At 40.4% G+C, this 12,160-nt stretch overlaps 2 protein-coding genes across 2 annotated transcripts; one reads left to right on the plus strand and one right to left on the minus strand.

Annotated features, from left to right (window-relative positions):
- Positions 1–1,735: 1,735 nt before the first annotated feature.
- Positions 1,736–4,837, plus strand: LOC131255000 (uncharacterized). The gene is made up of 4 exons (XM_058255700.1): positions 1,736–2,471; positions 2,666–2,741; positions 4,094–4,346; positions 4,774–4,837. Exons 1-4 carry the CDS (start codon positions 2,457–2,459, stop codon positions 4,835–4,837), a joined length of 408 nt encoding a protein of 135 aa, XP_058111683.1. The 5' UTR covers positions 1,736–2,456.
- A 2,970-nt stretch (positions 4,838–7,807) lies between these two features.
- LOC131255001 (putative disease resistance RPP13-like protein 1) lies at positions 7,808–10,320 on the minus strand. Its single transcript, XM_058255701.1, has 2 exons — positions 10,173–10,320; positions 7,808–10,032 (listed from the first exon to the last, which is right to left on the minus strand). Exons 1-2 carry the CDS (start codon positions 10,318–10,320, stop codon positions 7,808–7,810), a joined length of 2,373 nt encoding a protein of 790 aa, XP_058111684.1.
- Positions 10,321–12,160: the final 1,840 nt, after the last annotated feature.

Genomic DNA, 12,160 nt, shown 5'->3' on the forward strand with positions numbered 1-12,160 from the left:
TATATAAAATTATATTAATCATTCATTAAATGGTCCCTTAAATGTATGGGTATTAATGTAATTGATGTGTTAAATTATGGAAAACTCACAGTTTGTGGATTTGAAACAAATATCTCATTTCAGAAGAGGGTTTTCCAAATCCCCTCTGCTTGGTTTCTCATTTTCTTCTTCCGCCGGTGGGTGAGCTCCGAATCTTTGAAGGATTTCAGGCATGCCGTGGGTGAGCTTCTCTCAAAATCCCTGTTTTTATTCCAAAATCCATTCCATCTGTCATTGCTCTCTCTTTTCTTCTCATTGGGCCATGGTTCCGGTCGGCATTGATATGGGCCCATTGTTTTTGAAATGGACTGGTTAAATGCTACATTACATAATGGGCATGGCCAATGCGGCTATACTGTAACTGATTTTCAAAACCAAATAGGTATGGATCTTCAAAACACAAGGATCAATGAAATTAGCCGAACAAGCAGTTATTTAGGTTGTCCATGTTAAATCTATATTCTGCATTCTTATTGTCTTTCATTGAGCTATTTGCTTGCAGGCAATCATTTACAATGCATTTGCTCCATATTATGATATCACGGGCTGTTGTTTGTGATGTGTGCTACTTGGAACTTCAAAATCTAAAACCTGGCAAGACGCCAATAGAATTTGCGGAAAGGTAATTTTTACTGCCTTGCAATTCCTATGAGATGATCCTGGGCATTTGTCACTCTTTGTTCTAATCTCTAAAAGAAAGTCTATGTTGGTTCTTTCTTGCAATTGGAATAACCTTTTGTCTGATAAAATGGCTCTTGTTGCAGTCAGGGACATAATATCTATTCGAACTGGTCTTAAAAGGGTTCCTTGGGATGGATATCTGAAATACTCGTCCTGGTCCAAAACACACTGAACAGAAGTATGTTAGATGTATCTTTTTCTCTTAAAAACCTATAGAGGATCTGGCATGGACAATCATGGCCTACCTAATTTTAGTTGAATATAGAGGTTTGGGGTGTATAGCCCTGCCCATGGTGGAACACTGCAAGATCTGACCCGTCTCTCAGGTAGGCCCATGGCATGGATTCCTAGGGCCCAATAATGAGGCCGGTGAATTCATCAGGTGGGCCAGTGTACAAAACAAATGGACTTCTGAAACAAGTTCTTTCAGCTATCTATTCATTTCATACCCTGTTACTGGATGAGTGGACCGGTCTGATTTTTGGGAGATGGTGGTTATGCAGTGGGGCACACCAGATGGTCAGCTTGGTTGTTCACCATGTGTAGTCTTTGCATGTGTCCCCAGCTTGTAGATGGGCTCTCCTATACACGCCTGTGGCCTTGGAAAATCTAATAGATATAAAGCTTATCATACAACTTATGAAGAAAAGGAAGGTCTTGACTCTTGAGTTTAGCATACCAGCAACATGACAATCTAATACAAAAACATTGGCAATATCATAGCACTATTGTTTCACATTTTCAGGCAACAAATCTTTGCAGAGACGGTGCTGCGATGTCTCGAGGAAAAATGAAGAAAAATCAGGCTCGTGTATGGAATTTTCCTTTTTCCATTTAATGTCCCCATGGGGCTCATTATGTTCTATTTTTGGTTTGAATAATTTTAGTCATTTCTTTCAGTTAGTGCTCATTGTCAAAAGAATGGTTCAAGTTAAAATGGTGAAGGTCTAAATTCTATGACTGAAGTTTATTTGATTGGAGTTAATGCAATCTCTATTCAAAATGGAGTCAACAATTATAAGCTCTAAATTTCTGCACATGTACACCACTTGAGCGGTGGACGAGCTCTTCCCCTTCCCATTAGTACTCTACATATTATTACATTGAATTGATTTTTTTAAATGTCGGTATTAAGCTAATCAACAACATTAGTCCATGTAATTACGAAGATATACTCACATGTGCAACACATGCATTTTACTAGTTTATTTATATAAAGTTACAGCTCCATAAACTACCAAACAGAATCTGCACCAAATATCCAGTTGCAACCAGCCAACCACATCTTCCAAAATTGTTTATCCATTTCAAAATAAGCAGTTTGGAGCATTTTATGATTGGTGGAACTGGATTTTCTTTCATGAATGTATATATACACACCATTTTCCTACTTTATGTAATTGGTTTGAGTTGTTGTCTATGCTGTGAAGTTTGTGAAATCTATTGCATTTATAATTTTATTTGGTCTTTTTTAATGGTTTTTTTCCCTCTTAATGCCTTGTGGTTGCAGGGCTTGTAATCTAGAGGCACTGAAAGGATTCCCTTTCTTTTTTCTCGTATTTTCCAGTTAGAAGTAACTTGTTCAAATTGGGTGTTCTCCAATTCCCATCTCTTCATTGGAAATTCTTCTTCTGAATCTTCTATGCATGAATAACAGGTTTCAAGTTTTGGGGTGTCTGTTTGTATTTAAAGTTTAGACTTTTCATTCTCCATTGAAAGGAGGAGAGATTTTAGAGATGACCTTCAGGAAGGTATATCCTCTATTGTTTGTTAGATTCTAATTTCAGAGGGCTTTTGTTTTTCTTAGATTCTAATTCCTGAGAATCCAATTTTCTGGAACATTTCTTGGTTGGTGGAAGAAGAATCTCGTCTGCTTCTTTCATTTTCATTTTGAAACAGTGGGTTTTTTTTAATTAATTATTATTTTTATACATGATGCTTGCAGTCTTTTCTTCCAAGAATATTTTCATCCAAAGAGAAGACCATAAGCCAAACCGACGAAGATTCATTCGATTCTTCCGGTAAGTAATAAGCATCTCTTTACCTTTTAAATCCAACCAAATCTCTTAAATCCTTTTACCAATTTTTTTTTTTTAATTTTTTACTGCATGCCTTATTTTGTATTTCACAGAAATTACCAAGCTCTCTTGCAGATTGCAAAACTACCTTTTCTCTTCAATTCAAGAACGCGCTAAATTTTCCAAATGCCCCTCTGCTAGATCCATAATTCATGTTGGTTTTCTAAGGAAATCAGTACCCAACATTCGAAATTTTTTCGGGCAAGTTTACCTAATGATTTATTAATTTGAGAATTTAAAAATTGCATTGATTTTTAGTGGTGGATAAGGTATTTCAATGGAAGATAGAGACATCTGAATTTCTCTGTCAAAACAGATGGCACAAGAACTACTCACTCAACTCATACGGAATATCTTTATGAGAAATCTATGTCAATGCTGCCAAGATGGTCCCAATATCAATTTATTGCAGCCCATTTCTTTTAGCTGAGACTTCATATTCAAGGAAACGAACTGAGAAAAAGACAACACTAAAAAAATAACTACCCATTGTAAATGAAAACAACAAAGGAGAATATTGTAGATAGCTTTTTGAACTTAGGTAATTCGATATCCTTTTAAGCTTTAACTTGGGATGTAAGAATGGCATTTTATGTGAGGAATTAATGTCCTTTTAAGCTTTAACTTGGGATGTAAGAATGGCATTTTATGTGAGGAATTATGGAATGTTGAGCCTCAGGAAATGTGGATTTTACTGAGGATTTCAATTCCTTGTGTGTGGGCCTGTTGTCTGGTGATCTAGGCCATTGAGATGTTGAGCCTGCAGTGGATGGACCATGCTCCCCAAAATCTTCCACCTTTTAAGATAGTAAAAATCAGTTGATTGCCTAGAGATGAACAGTTGAGAAAAAAATATAGGACCAGTTTCAATGGAAAAGAGAGCCAAAGATTGGGTGGATAGGGTCTTCCAATCTTGAAGACTTTTTGGGAGATGGGGGATGAAAGAGCAGCCCATCATATCAACAGTTTGGATCGCTCAACTGTGGGTTCCACACACATGGTATCTAAAGCCTGAGCAACTTCTGGATTTGATAACCCCACCCAAGAAACTTGGGGTGATTTTGGATGAAGTTTCTGTGTCTTTATCCTCTTCCAAGCTTTCCCTCTTATATCTAGTATTTCTTTCTTGCAAGAAATAACAGTGGAATTTGAGAGAACCTCGACTTCTTCAGCTACCCCACCATCCTTCAGAAAAAGCTTATCTGGTTTGCATTGATTTCATTGATTTTTCTTCCTATTTGTCTTTATCCCATCCAAAATTTTCCTCTTATTCTTTTATCTTCTATTGATTTTAGTTGCAGAATCAGAGTCTACTTCAAGGCTTGGGAGTCTAAATTTCAGTAACTTACAGTCTCAGATGTCAGACATCTCAGACAGACGAGACTTCAGGTTTTCTAATCTTGATTTTCTCTGTTGTGCTCTGTTCCTAATTCTTGTTTGGGAATTGATATGTACACCCACCATGATTGATTTGCTAGAATTGTATTTGTGTAGGCCTTGGCATGCTTTCAGGAAGTCACCAACAGATATTGCCGAGAAAAGAAATCTGTATGTCTTGATTCGCCCAACATCTTTCCATATACATTGTTTTATAAAGCAGAATTGTATTAGAAATTGCAGTCTTAATTGAGTATGGAGTCCTGATGTCACTTATAATCATTATTTGGTTCAGACCAGAAATTAAATAGGAATTCGAGTTGTTAATGGAAATGTGCATCTAGATAGTGCTTGCTTGTAACATTGGACTTGCTCTTGTACAGATTGTGTCGAATGTTTATCATCAATGCTGGCCCTGGTTTTAGGTTGCTGTGGAGGACTGTGTAGTCTTTTATCGATAGAAAAACCACTTCAAAGATTCATGTACTCTCAATGAGGCTGTTCTTCTATTTGTATTTAATCAATTAATGTTCCGTCTTCTAGAAATACTGTGACAATGTCTAGCAGTTGTTTTTGACATGCTTCTCTAATTTGGAAGGGCAGGGTTCTCAGAGTTTGATGAATGTGTTCCCATGGTAGACAAAGCTATGGATTCGAGCTAGAAGAAAGAAGCGTCCCATCAAAAGCTCCCGTCTCCTAGAAGTATGCAAGTATATATTAAATTTCATTAGGGAGTTGCAGGCTTATGCAAGTCAATGGTTATATGTTGTTATATGAGGTATCATATTTAGTGGATACCATTTATGTGCATATATTTTTCACATGAGGTATCATATAATGCTTTGGGAGGGAGTCTATTTTCAGTATGATTGAACCTTTTGGTTTGATGAATAGGATTTATTTTGTGAATAGAATTCTTATTAAACAATCGCATGAATTATTTTTTGAATGACTATCAGGTGTAAGATTCCAAAAACAAATCTGATGATATTTTTATTTATTTAATATTTTTTAATTTACAGATATTTTAGCGACGGACCAAATCCGTCTCTAATTTCTAAACAAGTTGACAATCAACGACGGATGTGGGTCCGTCGCTACGATGCGACGGACCTTATCCGTCGCAGATTAGACGACGGATTTTATCCGTCGAAAAAGAAAAAGACCCAGTAAACAGCGACGGACCAAGCGACGTACGAAATCCGTCGTATATTTGGTTTTACGACGGCTTTGGTCCGTCGTAAATTTGCAATTTTGGCTTATAGTGTATTGAAAATTCATTTTTGGGCATGGTCCAAGAAATGAGGCAGATCTAAATCTCAGATGGACTTTAGTACAAGAAGCAATACTAATTGGCCATTACAAACTTCTTGTGGGCCAGAAAAGCTTTAGATCAAGATGAAGTTTGTGTCGCCTCTTCATAGAGCTGGTCTTTGAACCTCATCAACAAGTTGGATGGAAAATAATTATTCTGGTTGACTCCATGAAGTTTTTAATGGTGGGGATTCTATCATGACTGTTTCCTCTGTGTGGTCCACCTACGATTCGGGCCTTCTTCATTTTTGGGATCATGTCCTAAAATGAGGATTGAAAATGGTTGGACTGTGTGGATTTAGGGCACATACATCACTGTGAGCCCCACAGTCAGGGTTACTCCCACTTGGGTGGATCCGGGATCTCACCTAATCCGCTCCTGTTAATTAAACAAAACAAAATAAAAAATGGATGGTCAATGTCCCTTTTACGTACCGTCGAAGATCCAGGTGGAGCATTTGTGAATATAATGGAAGCTTCTGGTGGGAATGTTTGGTCTTGAAACGCCTCTTTAAACTTTTCATCGGCTGTGGCTCGAGCATCCGTGAACGATCCAATGGCTTCCGAGAAGGCCACGTATTGTTGACCAGTCAACGGTAAGATCATTGCCACCCTCCTAAATCTCTCGAAGAGGCCTAACATTGGAGAAAATGAATGTTATCCAGGAAAGAGTGCATGAATCTATACATTAGGCCGTCCGATCAGTGAGTTAAATCGGGCTGGTCCACTCATCAGGTGGGCCTGATGTTCGAAATAGATGTACGACTTAGAAAACTTTCGCAAAGTTATATTTAGTTTTACATTTGTTGGCCCACCTGAATAGTAAACCGACCTGAGTCCTATTCCAGACACCTATATAGTGTGGCCCTCTGATGAATGGATTAGATCTTGTAGCTATGTGCCACGCTGGCACACAGTGTCATGTCCATAAGCTGCCTTATACATTCATCTGGGCCGAGCAAGGCTCCATGGGATGATAGTAACCATACATTGGGCAATCTCATGGATAGGCCACTTGGCAGAAGTCACATCCATGATATGATCCTGGCCGTCTGATGGGTCACTCCAAGGTTCAATCAAATGGGTCACTCCAAGGTTCAATCAAATAGATAAAAATATGGGAAAAAATGGTATTTCTCATTCAATATAATGACAAGTGTTGAACACATGGGCAAGTTGGGGCCATAATAATAATAAAAAAAATGTTACAATTACTTCCAACAAACAGAATTACATTAAATAAGCTTTAAAAAATAAAAAATAAAAAATCTTGTTTTCAATTTTGAGTATCCTTTGTCATGGAGTCCCGTCAAATTCAAGGGTTGGATCATTGAAACATGACCCGGTCCTGACAATTCATCATTGGAGCTGGACCGAGAGAGATCATTGAAACATGATCCGGTCCTGACAATTCATCATTGGAGCTGGACCGAGAGAGAGAGAGAGAGAGAGAGAGAGGGGGGACTCGGGAGGATTATTGCCATTCACAAGCAAGCACGCTTGTCCGTAATCCGAGAAATGTAGAAGTTTGATTGGATCCTTGGTAGTGAAAGGACAAGGCAGTTCTACCCTTCAGATGGACTGGTATAGAATACCAACGGACAACTAATCTTTTTCTTTTTTTTCTTTTTTTTTTTTCAAAATAATCTCTGGTCGTCCATACGTTTTCTACAGTGCCTCACCCGAGCCGTGAATTTTCATGATTTTTTTAGGTAAGAACATCAAAACATCATGCATGTCCTACTTAATGAATTGAGGGTTTTTTTTTTTTTCTCGTGCATGCATACCTGATGCTCCTGTGCTTCTTCTGTCATGGCCCATCACATACGAAGAAACTGAAGAGAGACTAAGAGCAAGCCAAAGAATAAAGAAAAAATTAGGATGGCAAGCAATGTATTGCTTCCTCTCATTGCCTGGAGCACCCTCAGTCGCACCCTGTCCGGCAGTGGCGTATACTGTTTGCACCCATAGATTGTGAACGAAGGCAGCCTGTCCACCCCAACGGGAAGGGTTGTCAATTTCCTGCAGTTGTAGATCCCGAGCGACTGCAGTGACCTGAGCTTTACAATCCTGTCCGTCAACGACGTCAGCTCGGAGCATGTATTGATCTCCAGTGTCTCCAATGAGGTGAGGTTTTCAATTCCATGCAGTGAGAACTGATTCGGCGAGTCACTAATATGCAGATTCTTGAGGCTTGGAAGGCTTGGCAGCGGCATTGTTAGAATTCCTACGTCCCCCCGCAGGAACAGATAGTGGAGGTGGAGAGGCGGATGGTGAGGCGTCCAGATCAGTTGCTTGCAGTCCTTGATGTCGATGCTCTAGAGGCTGTCTGGGGGGTGGCCCAGCAACCCCTCCAGCTTTGGACAATCTTGGATGTACAGCTCTTGTAGAGACGGCATAACTTTTTTCGTTGTTCCATCTTCTACCCCAAGGTTCCACTCCTCCCAATTAGTCAAGGAAATGAAAGAAAGTTCCTTAAGACTTGGAAATGCAGTGTTACTGCCACCGTAGAACTCGTGGCCCACCACTTCCAATCCTTCATTGCCCTGAATCTTCAAGATTTTAAGAGACGGCAGCTTCCCAAGAGCAGGAAGTTGCTTGAATTTCCTGCATGAATGTAGGTTCAACTGGACTAGACTGGAGAAGGGCGAATCTTCCATCCAGCTTGGGAGAACAGAGCCCATATAGTTGCATATTTTGAGCTCCTTTAGATTTGCATGGGGTGGTCCAAGACCCATGAGCACGCTCTCCATCTTCTTCATCTCACCGTTTTCCAACATTGTCCCGTCCTCCTCCTTTGCATTGCTCTCAAAATCCAATAACAGACTACGAAGGAATTGTTTGTTCTTCAGTTCCGCACTCTCAGCGTCTTCCCTCCTCTCCACCTTCCCCAGATTTCTCATCTCCAGGTTTCCGCGGAGGAGGTTAAGGTTGCTCAGCTCTCCCATCTTACACCCTTTGCCCATTTCATCAACCGTGAACTTGGATAACGTCCAGAGGGAGCTAAGTTGCCCTATTCCTTTCGGCAGGTACACAAGCTTGTCAGTCTCTTCAATTTCAAGATGCCTCAGACTAACCATTTTACTAATCCCTTTGGAAAGTTTATGAAGTCTTTGGCACCTGTTGAGATTCAGAGTCTGCAAATTACGGAGACTAGTAACAGATTTAGGCACCTCTTCAATGCATGACCCGGAAAGATTGAGATACCTTAGAAGTTTTAGATTCTCAATGGAATTTGGCAACCACTTAATTGAAGTTCCACTCAGATCCAGTGCCCTTAGATGGATCAAGGGATTGATTAGATGGGAAAGCTGTAGCTCGACTTCCACCCCTGCTTGCGAGAACACTAGGAGCGTGCGCACATTTCCAGGTTTGGGAAACCGGATAGGAGTAGGCGACGCGACATTGTTATTGTTAACAATTAGTGATAAATGACGGCCCTGGAACAAGCCAGAGTCGAATCTTTCAATCTCTGTGGTGCAAAATTCACCCTTGGCAACGAATTGGGCGAGCATGTGAGGGAGGTCATGCATTATACATTGAATTACACGGCCGTCACTGTCCTTCTTGATCTCTCTAAATAATGAATGCCGCAGTAATTCGTTGAAATAATCCCTACCGATTTCCTCTTCCTCTTTTCCACTCCGAGGTATAAAGAAGTTTTGGGCCATCCACAGCTTTATTAATACATCCCTACTTAGCGTATGACCTTTAGGAAATAAAGAGAAATACGCGAAGCAGGGCTTCAGATGGGAGGGATAATTGTCATAGCTTAATATATCAGCTTTGGTAATATCTGGTACATCTAGTATTTCTCCTTGCAGGACGGACAACCATTCTTCCTCCGTCCTCTTGAAAAGCATGACGTTTCCAACAGCCTCCGCGGCAAGAGGATTGCCTTTGCACTTCTTGACGATCTCCTTCCCAATAGTTTTCAACGTGGAAAGCTCACTAGTCTCGCTCCTACCATGGAAAGCTTTGGAGCTAAATATAGACAAACAAGCTTCGTCAGATAACGAGCTAAGAGTATAAGGGTGGTCTGTGCTTGTTATTACCGCTGCGTTTTGGTCACGAGTTGTGACCACAACCCTACTTCCAGATGCTCCGCCTTCAAGCGTGGCCTTCAGCAGATCCCATCTCACAATATGTTCATTCCAAACATTGTCCAGGATGAGTAAAAACCTTTTACCCCTCATGGCATCATGAAGACAGTGTAATGGGTCAGAAGGCCTATTGTAAGTTTCATCAGCAGCGGCTATAATATTTTCAGCAAGACGGTTCACCTGGATATTGGAGGAGAGTGAAACCCACATCCGCTTCTTGAAGTGGGTTTTGACCCTCACATTATTATAGATGTATCCTGCAAGAGTGGTCTTGCCCATTCCCTCAGGACCAACTATTGCAATGGTGGCAAAGTCCGGCCCGCTTGCCCTTATCAAGAACTTTATGATTTCATCTCTATCCTCTTCCCTGCCGAAAATCTTTGTTTCGTTGAGCAAGTAGGTGGCTTTCTGTTCTTCATTCCCCACCTCTTTAAATTCGCCTGAACCAAACTTATATTTTTCAGCAGTGATCTGCTCTAACCGTTCCCTTATTTGTATTATACCACGCGCGGTTTTATGGCGTAGTGCGAGATCACTTAATGAAAAGCAAGAGAGGATACGATTGGAAAGTACCTGCTACCGGGAATGGCTCCCATCTCTCCTAACTTGTGATATTTCTCTGCCCGTAGTCCATTTGTCCAGTATGTCTTCAATGCAGTGGGCTGCGTCTTTGAGCTTATGCAACCAATCCTTCGCTGCCTGATCATGTGCCAGTTTCCTCTCCGCATCCTGAAGGATGGCTTGGATTGACGTCATTGTAGTGGAAAGCTTCTCGAGCTCGCTGGTGACACCCACCAACAAGTCCCACTCTGCCTGGATGATAGAATCCAAGCGTTTCACTACAGCCGAGAATACCGCATCGGCCACTCTCTCTCTCTCTGCTCTGTTTTTCTTTTTCTCTCTCTGGAGGTATGTGTGATGAATTCTTAGTCCATTTGGGCCTTTATAGTCATGGGGTGTTGAGAAGTTTTCTCTTAATTGAGCGTGAACAGCTTCTCAAACCTGACCAGCAGTCATCGGGTGTTGAGAAGTTCTCTTGGGTCAGTGTGATCCGACGCGGTTTGGCCAGTGACGCTGCCGTCAGCCACGTTGCTAGCGGTTGGTGTTTTGTGGACCCCACCATGATGTATGTATTTTATCTACGCTGTACATCCATTTTGAAAGATAAATTTGGGGCTTGATATCAAAAATGAGGTATGTCTAAATCTCAAGTGGACCACACCATGGTAAAAAAGAATTGATTGAATGTCCCCATTGAAAACTTCCTACGGCCCACTGTAATGGTTATTTGATAATTAACCTGTTGATTATGCCATAAAGACTTGGATGATATATATATATATATATATATATATATATATATATATATATATATATATATATATATATATATGGTAAAGGTTCTATACGGTCAAGCTCCCATAAGGTCGAACTGTGTGGGCCCCACCGTTATGCGTGTCAAAATTAGCACCATGCATTTGATGGGTTCCTTTAAATGATGGGATATCTAAAAAATCAGCCATATAATGAAGTCAGGTGGGCTATACCATTTAAAATAATGTAAAGACATGTCTAAAATATCACCTAAAATTTGGATGCATCTGAAACTTAGTCTGACCCCTCCTACAAGTGGAACACACATAATGGATGACCTGGATTTATTAACCACACCTCAATGGGCCCAAACAATGATTATGATTGTTTTAATGGGAGGATAACCCCTTTCAACTTTTGTACGTGGTGTGGCCCACAAAAGTCATGGGTTGACTTGATTTTTAAGCACGAGGCCCACTATAGAATGTTGTATCTGACTGACGGGGTAGATGTTCAGCACGCATAATGGTGGGGCCCACACATCTCAAGCTCATGGGAAGTTCATCCAAAACTTATGTGGCCCTAAGAAGTTTTTAATGGTGGGAGTTCTATCAACACTGTGCAGTCCACTTGAGATTTGGATCATTTCATTTTTCGGCTCATACCATAAAATGATTTGAAAGAATGGGTGGACGGTATGGATGAAACATGTACATCATGTTGGGACCGATAGAGCACCGACTAATGGCTAGTGGCAGGGCCAGTTGCCTATCCCTTTACAGTGTGAACGGCTTCTCATACCTGAACAAAAAGTCCAGACAGCCGGCGCAATTTAAAAATAAGGTCCTGTCCCTTAATACTCAGGATGCAACATGTTGCCACCCATATTCTTACTAGTCCAACGAATGGAATCGTTTATGTTACGACTCTACGCTGTAAGCGCCACACCAAAAAACTTGTAATCGATGGATGACTTTGATTATCACTATCAATATGGTGCAGTTGAAAACACGTAATGCTGTCAATGCAAAATCACAAAACAAAAATCCACGAAAAAAAAAAAACAACCTCAAAGCTATAAAAAATAAAATAAAAAACAAAATCAAAACCAAGAAGCATAGATATTTTACAGCGAAATGCCTGCATCCATCGGGTAGCACAATGTTCCATTGGACACCCGAAAAAAAATCCATACAACGGATCTTTCACCAAAGAACCTTAGGAAGATGCACTCGTACTCTTCATATATATTCT

The sequence above is a fragment of the Magnolia sinica genome, chromosome 9 (genome assembly GCF_029962835.1).
Source record: "Magnolia sinica isolate HGM2019 chromosome 9, MsV1, whole genome shotgun sequence".
Taxonomy (NCBI): domain Eukaryota; kingdom Viridiplantae; phylum Streptophyta; class Magnoliopsida; order Magnoliales; family Magnoliaceae; genus Magnolia; species Magnolia sinica.

Excerpts from the sequence above, each read along its gene's own strand:
- LOC131255000 (XM_058255700.1), top strand. Across the intron at positions 2,742-4,093 it reads AGATTCATTCGATTCTTCCG|TTGCAGAATCAGAGTCTACT; the intron begins GTAAGTAATAAG and ends TATTGATTTTAG. Across the intron at positions 4,347-4,773 it reads ATTGCCGAGAAAAGAAATCT|GGCAGGGTTCTCAGAGTTTG; the intron begins GTATGTCTTGAT and ends CTAATTTGGAAG.
- LOC131255001 (XM_058255701.1), bottom strand. The coding sequence starts at position 10,320 with ATGCGGAGAGGAAACTGGCACATGATCAGGCAGCGAAGGATTGGTTGC. Across the intron at positions 10,033-10,172 it reads AGAGATGGGAGCCATTCCCG|GCGAATTTAAAGAGGTGGGG; the intron begins GTAGCAGGTACT and ends AGTTTGGTTCAG.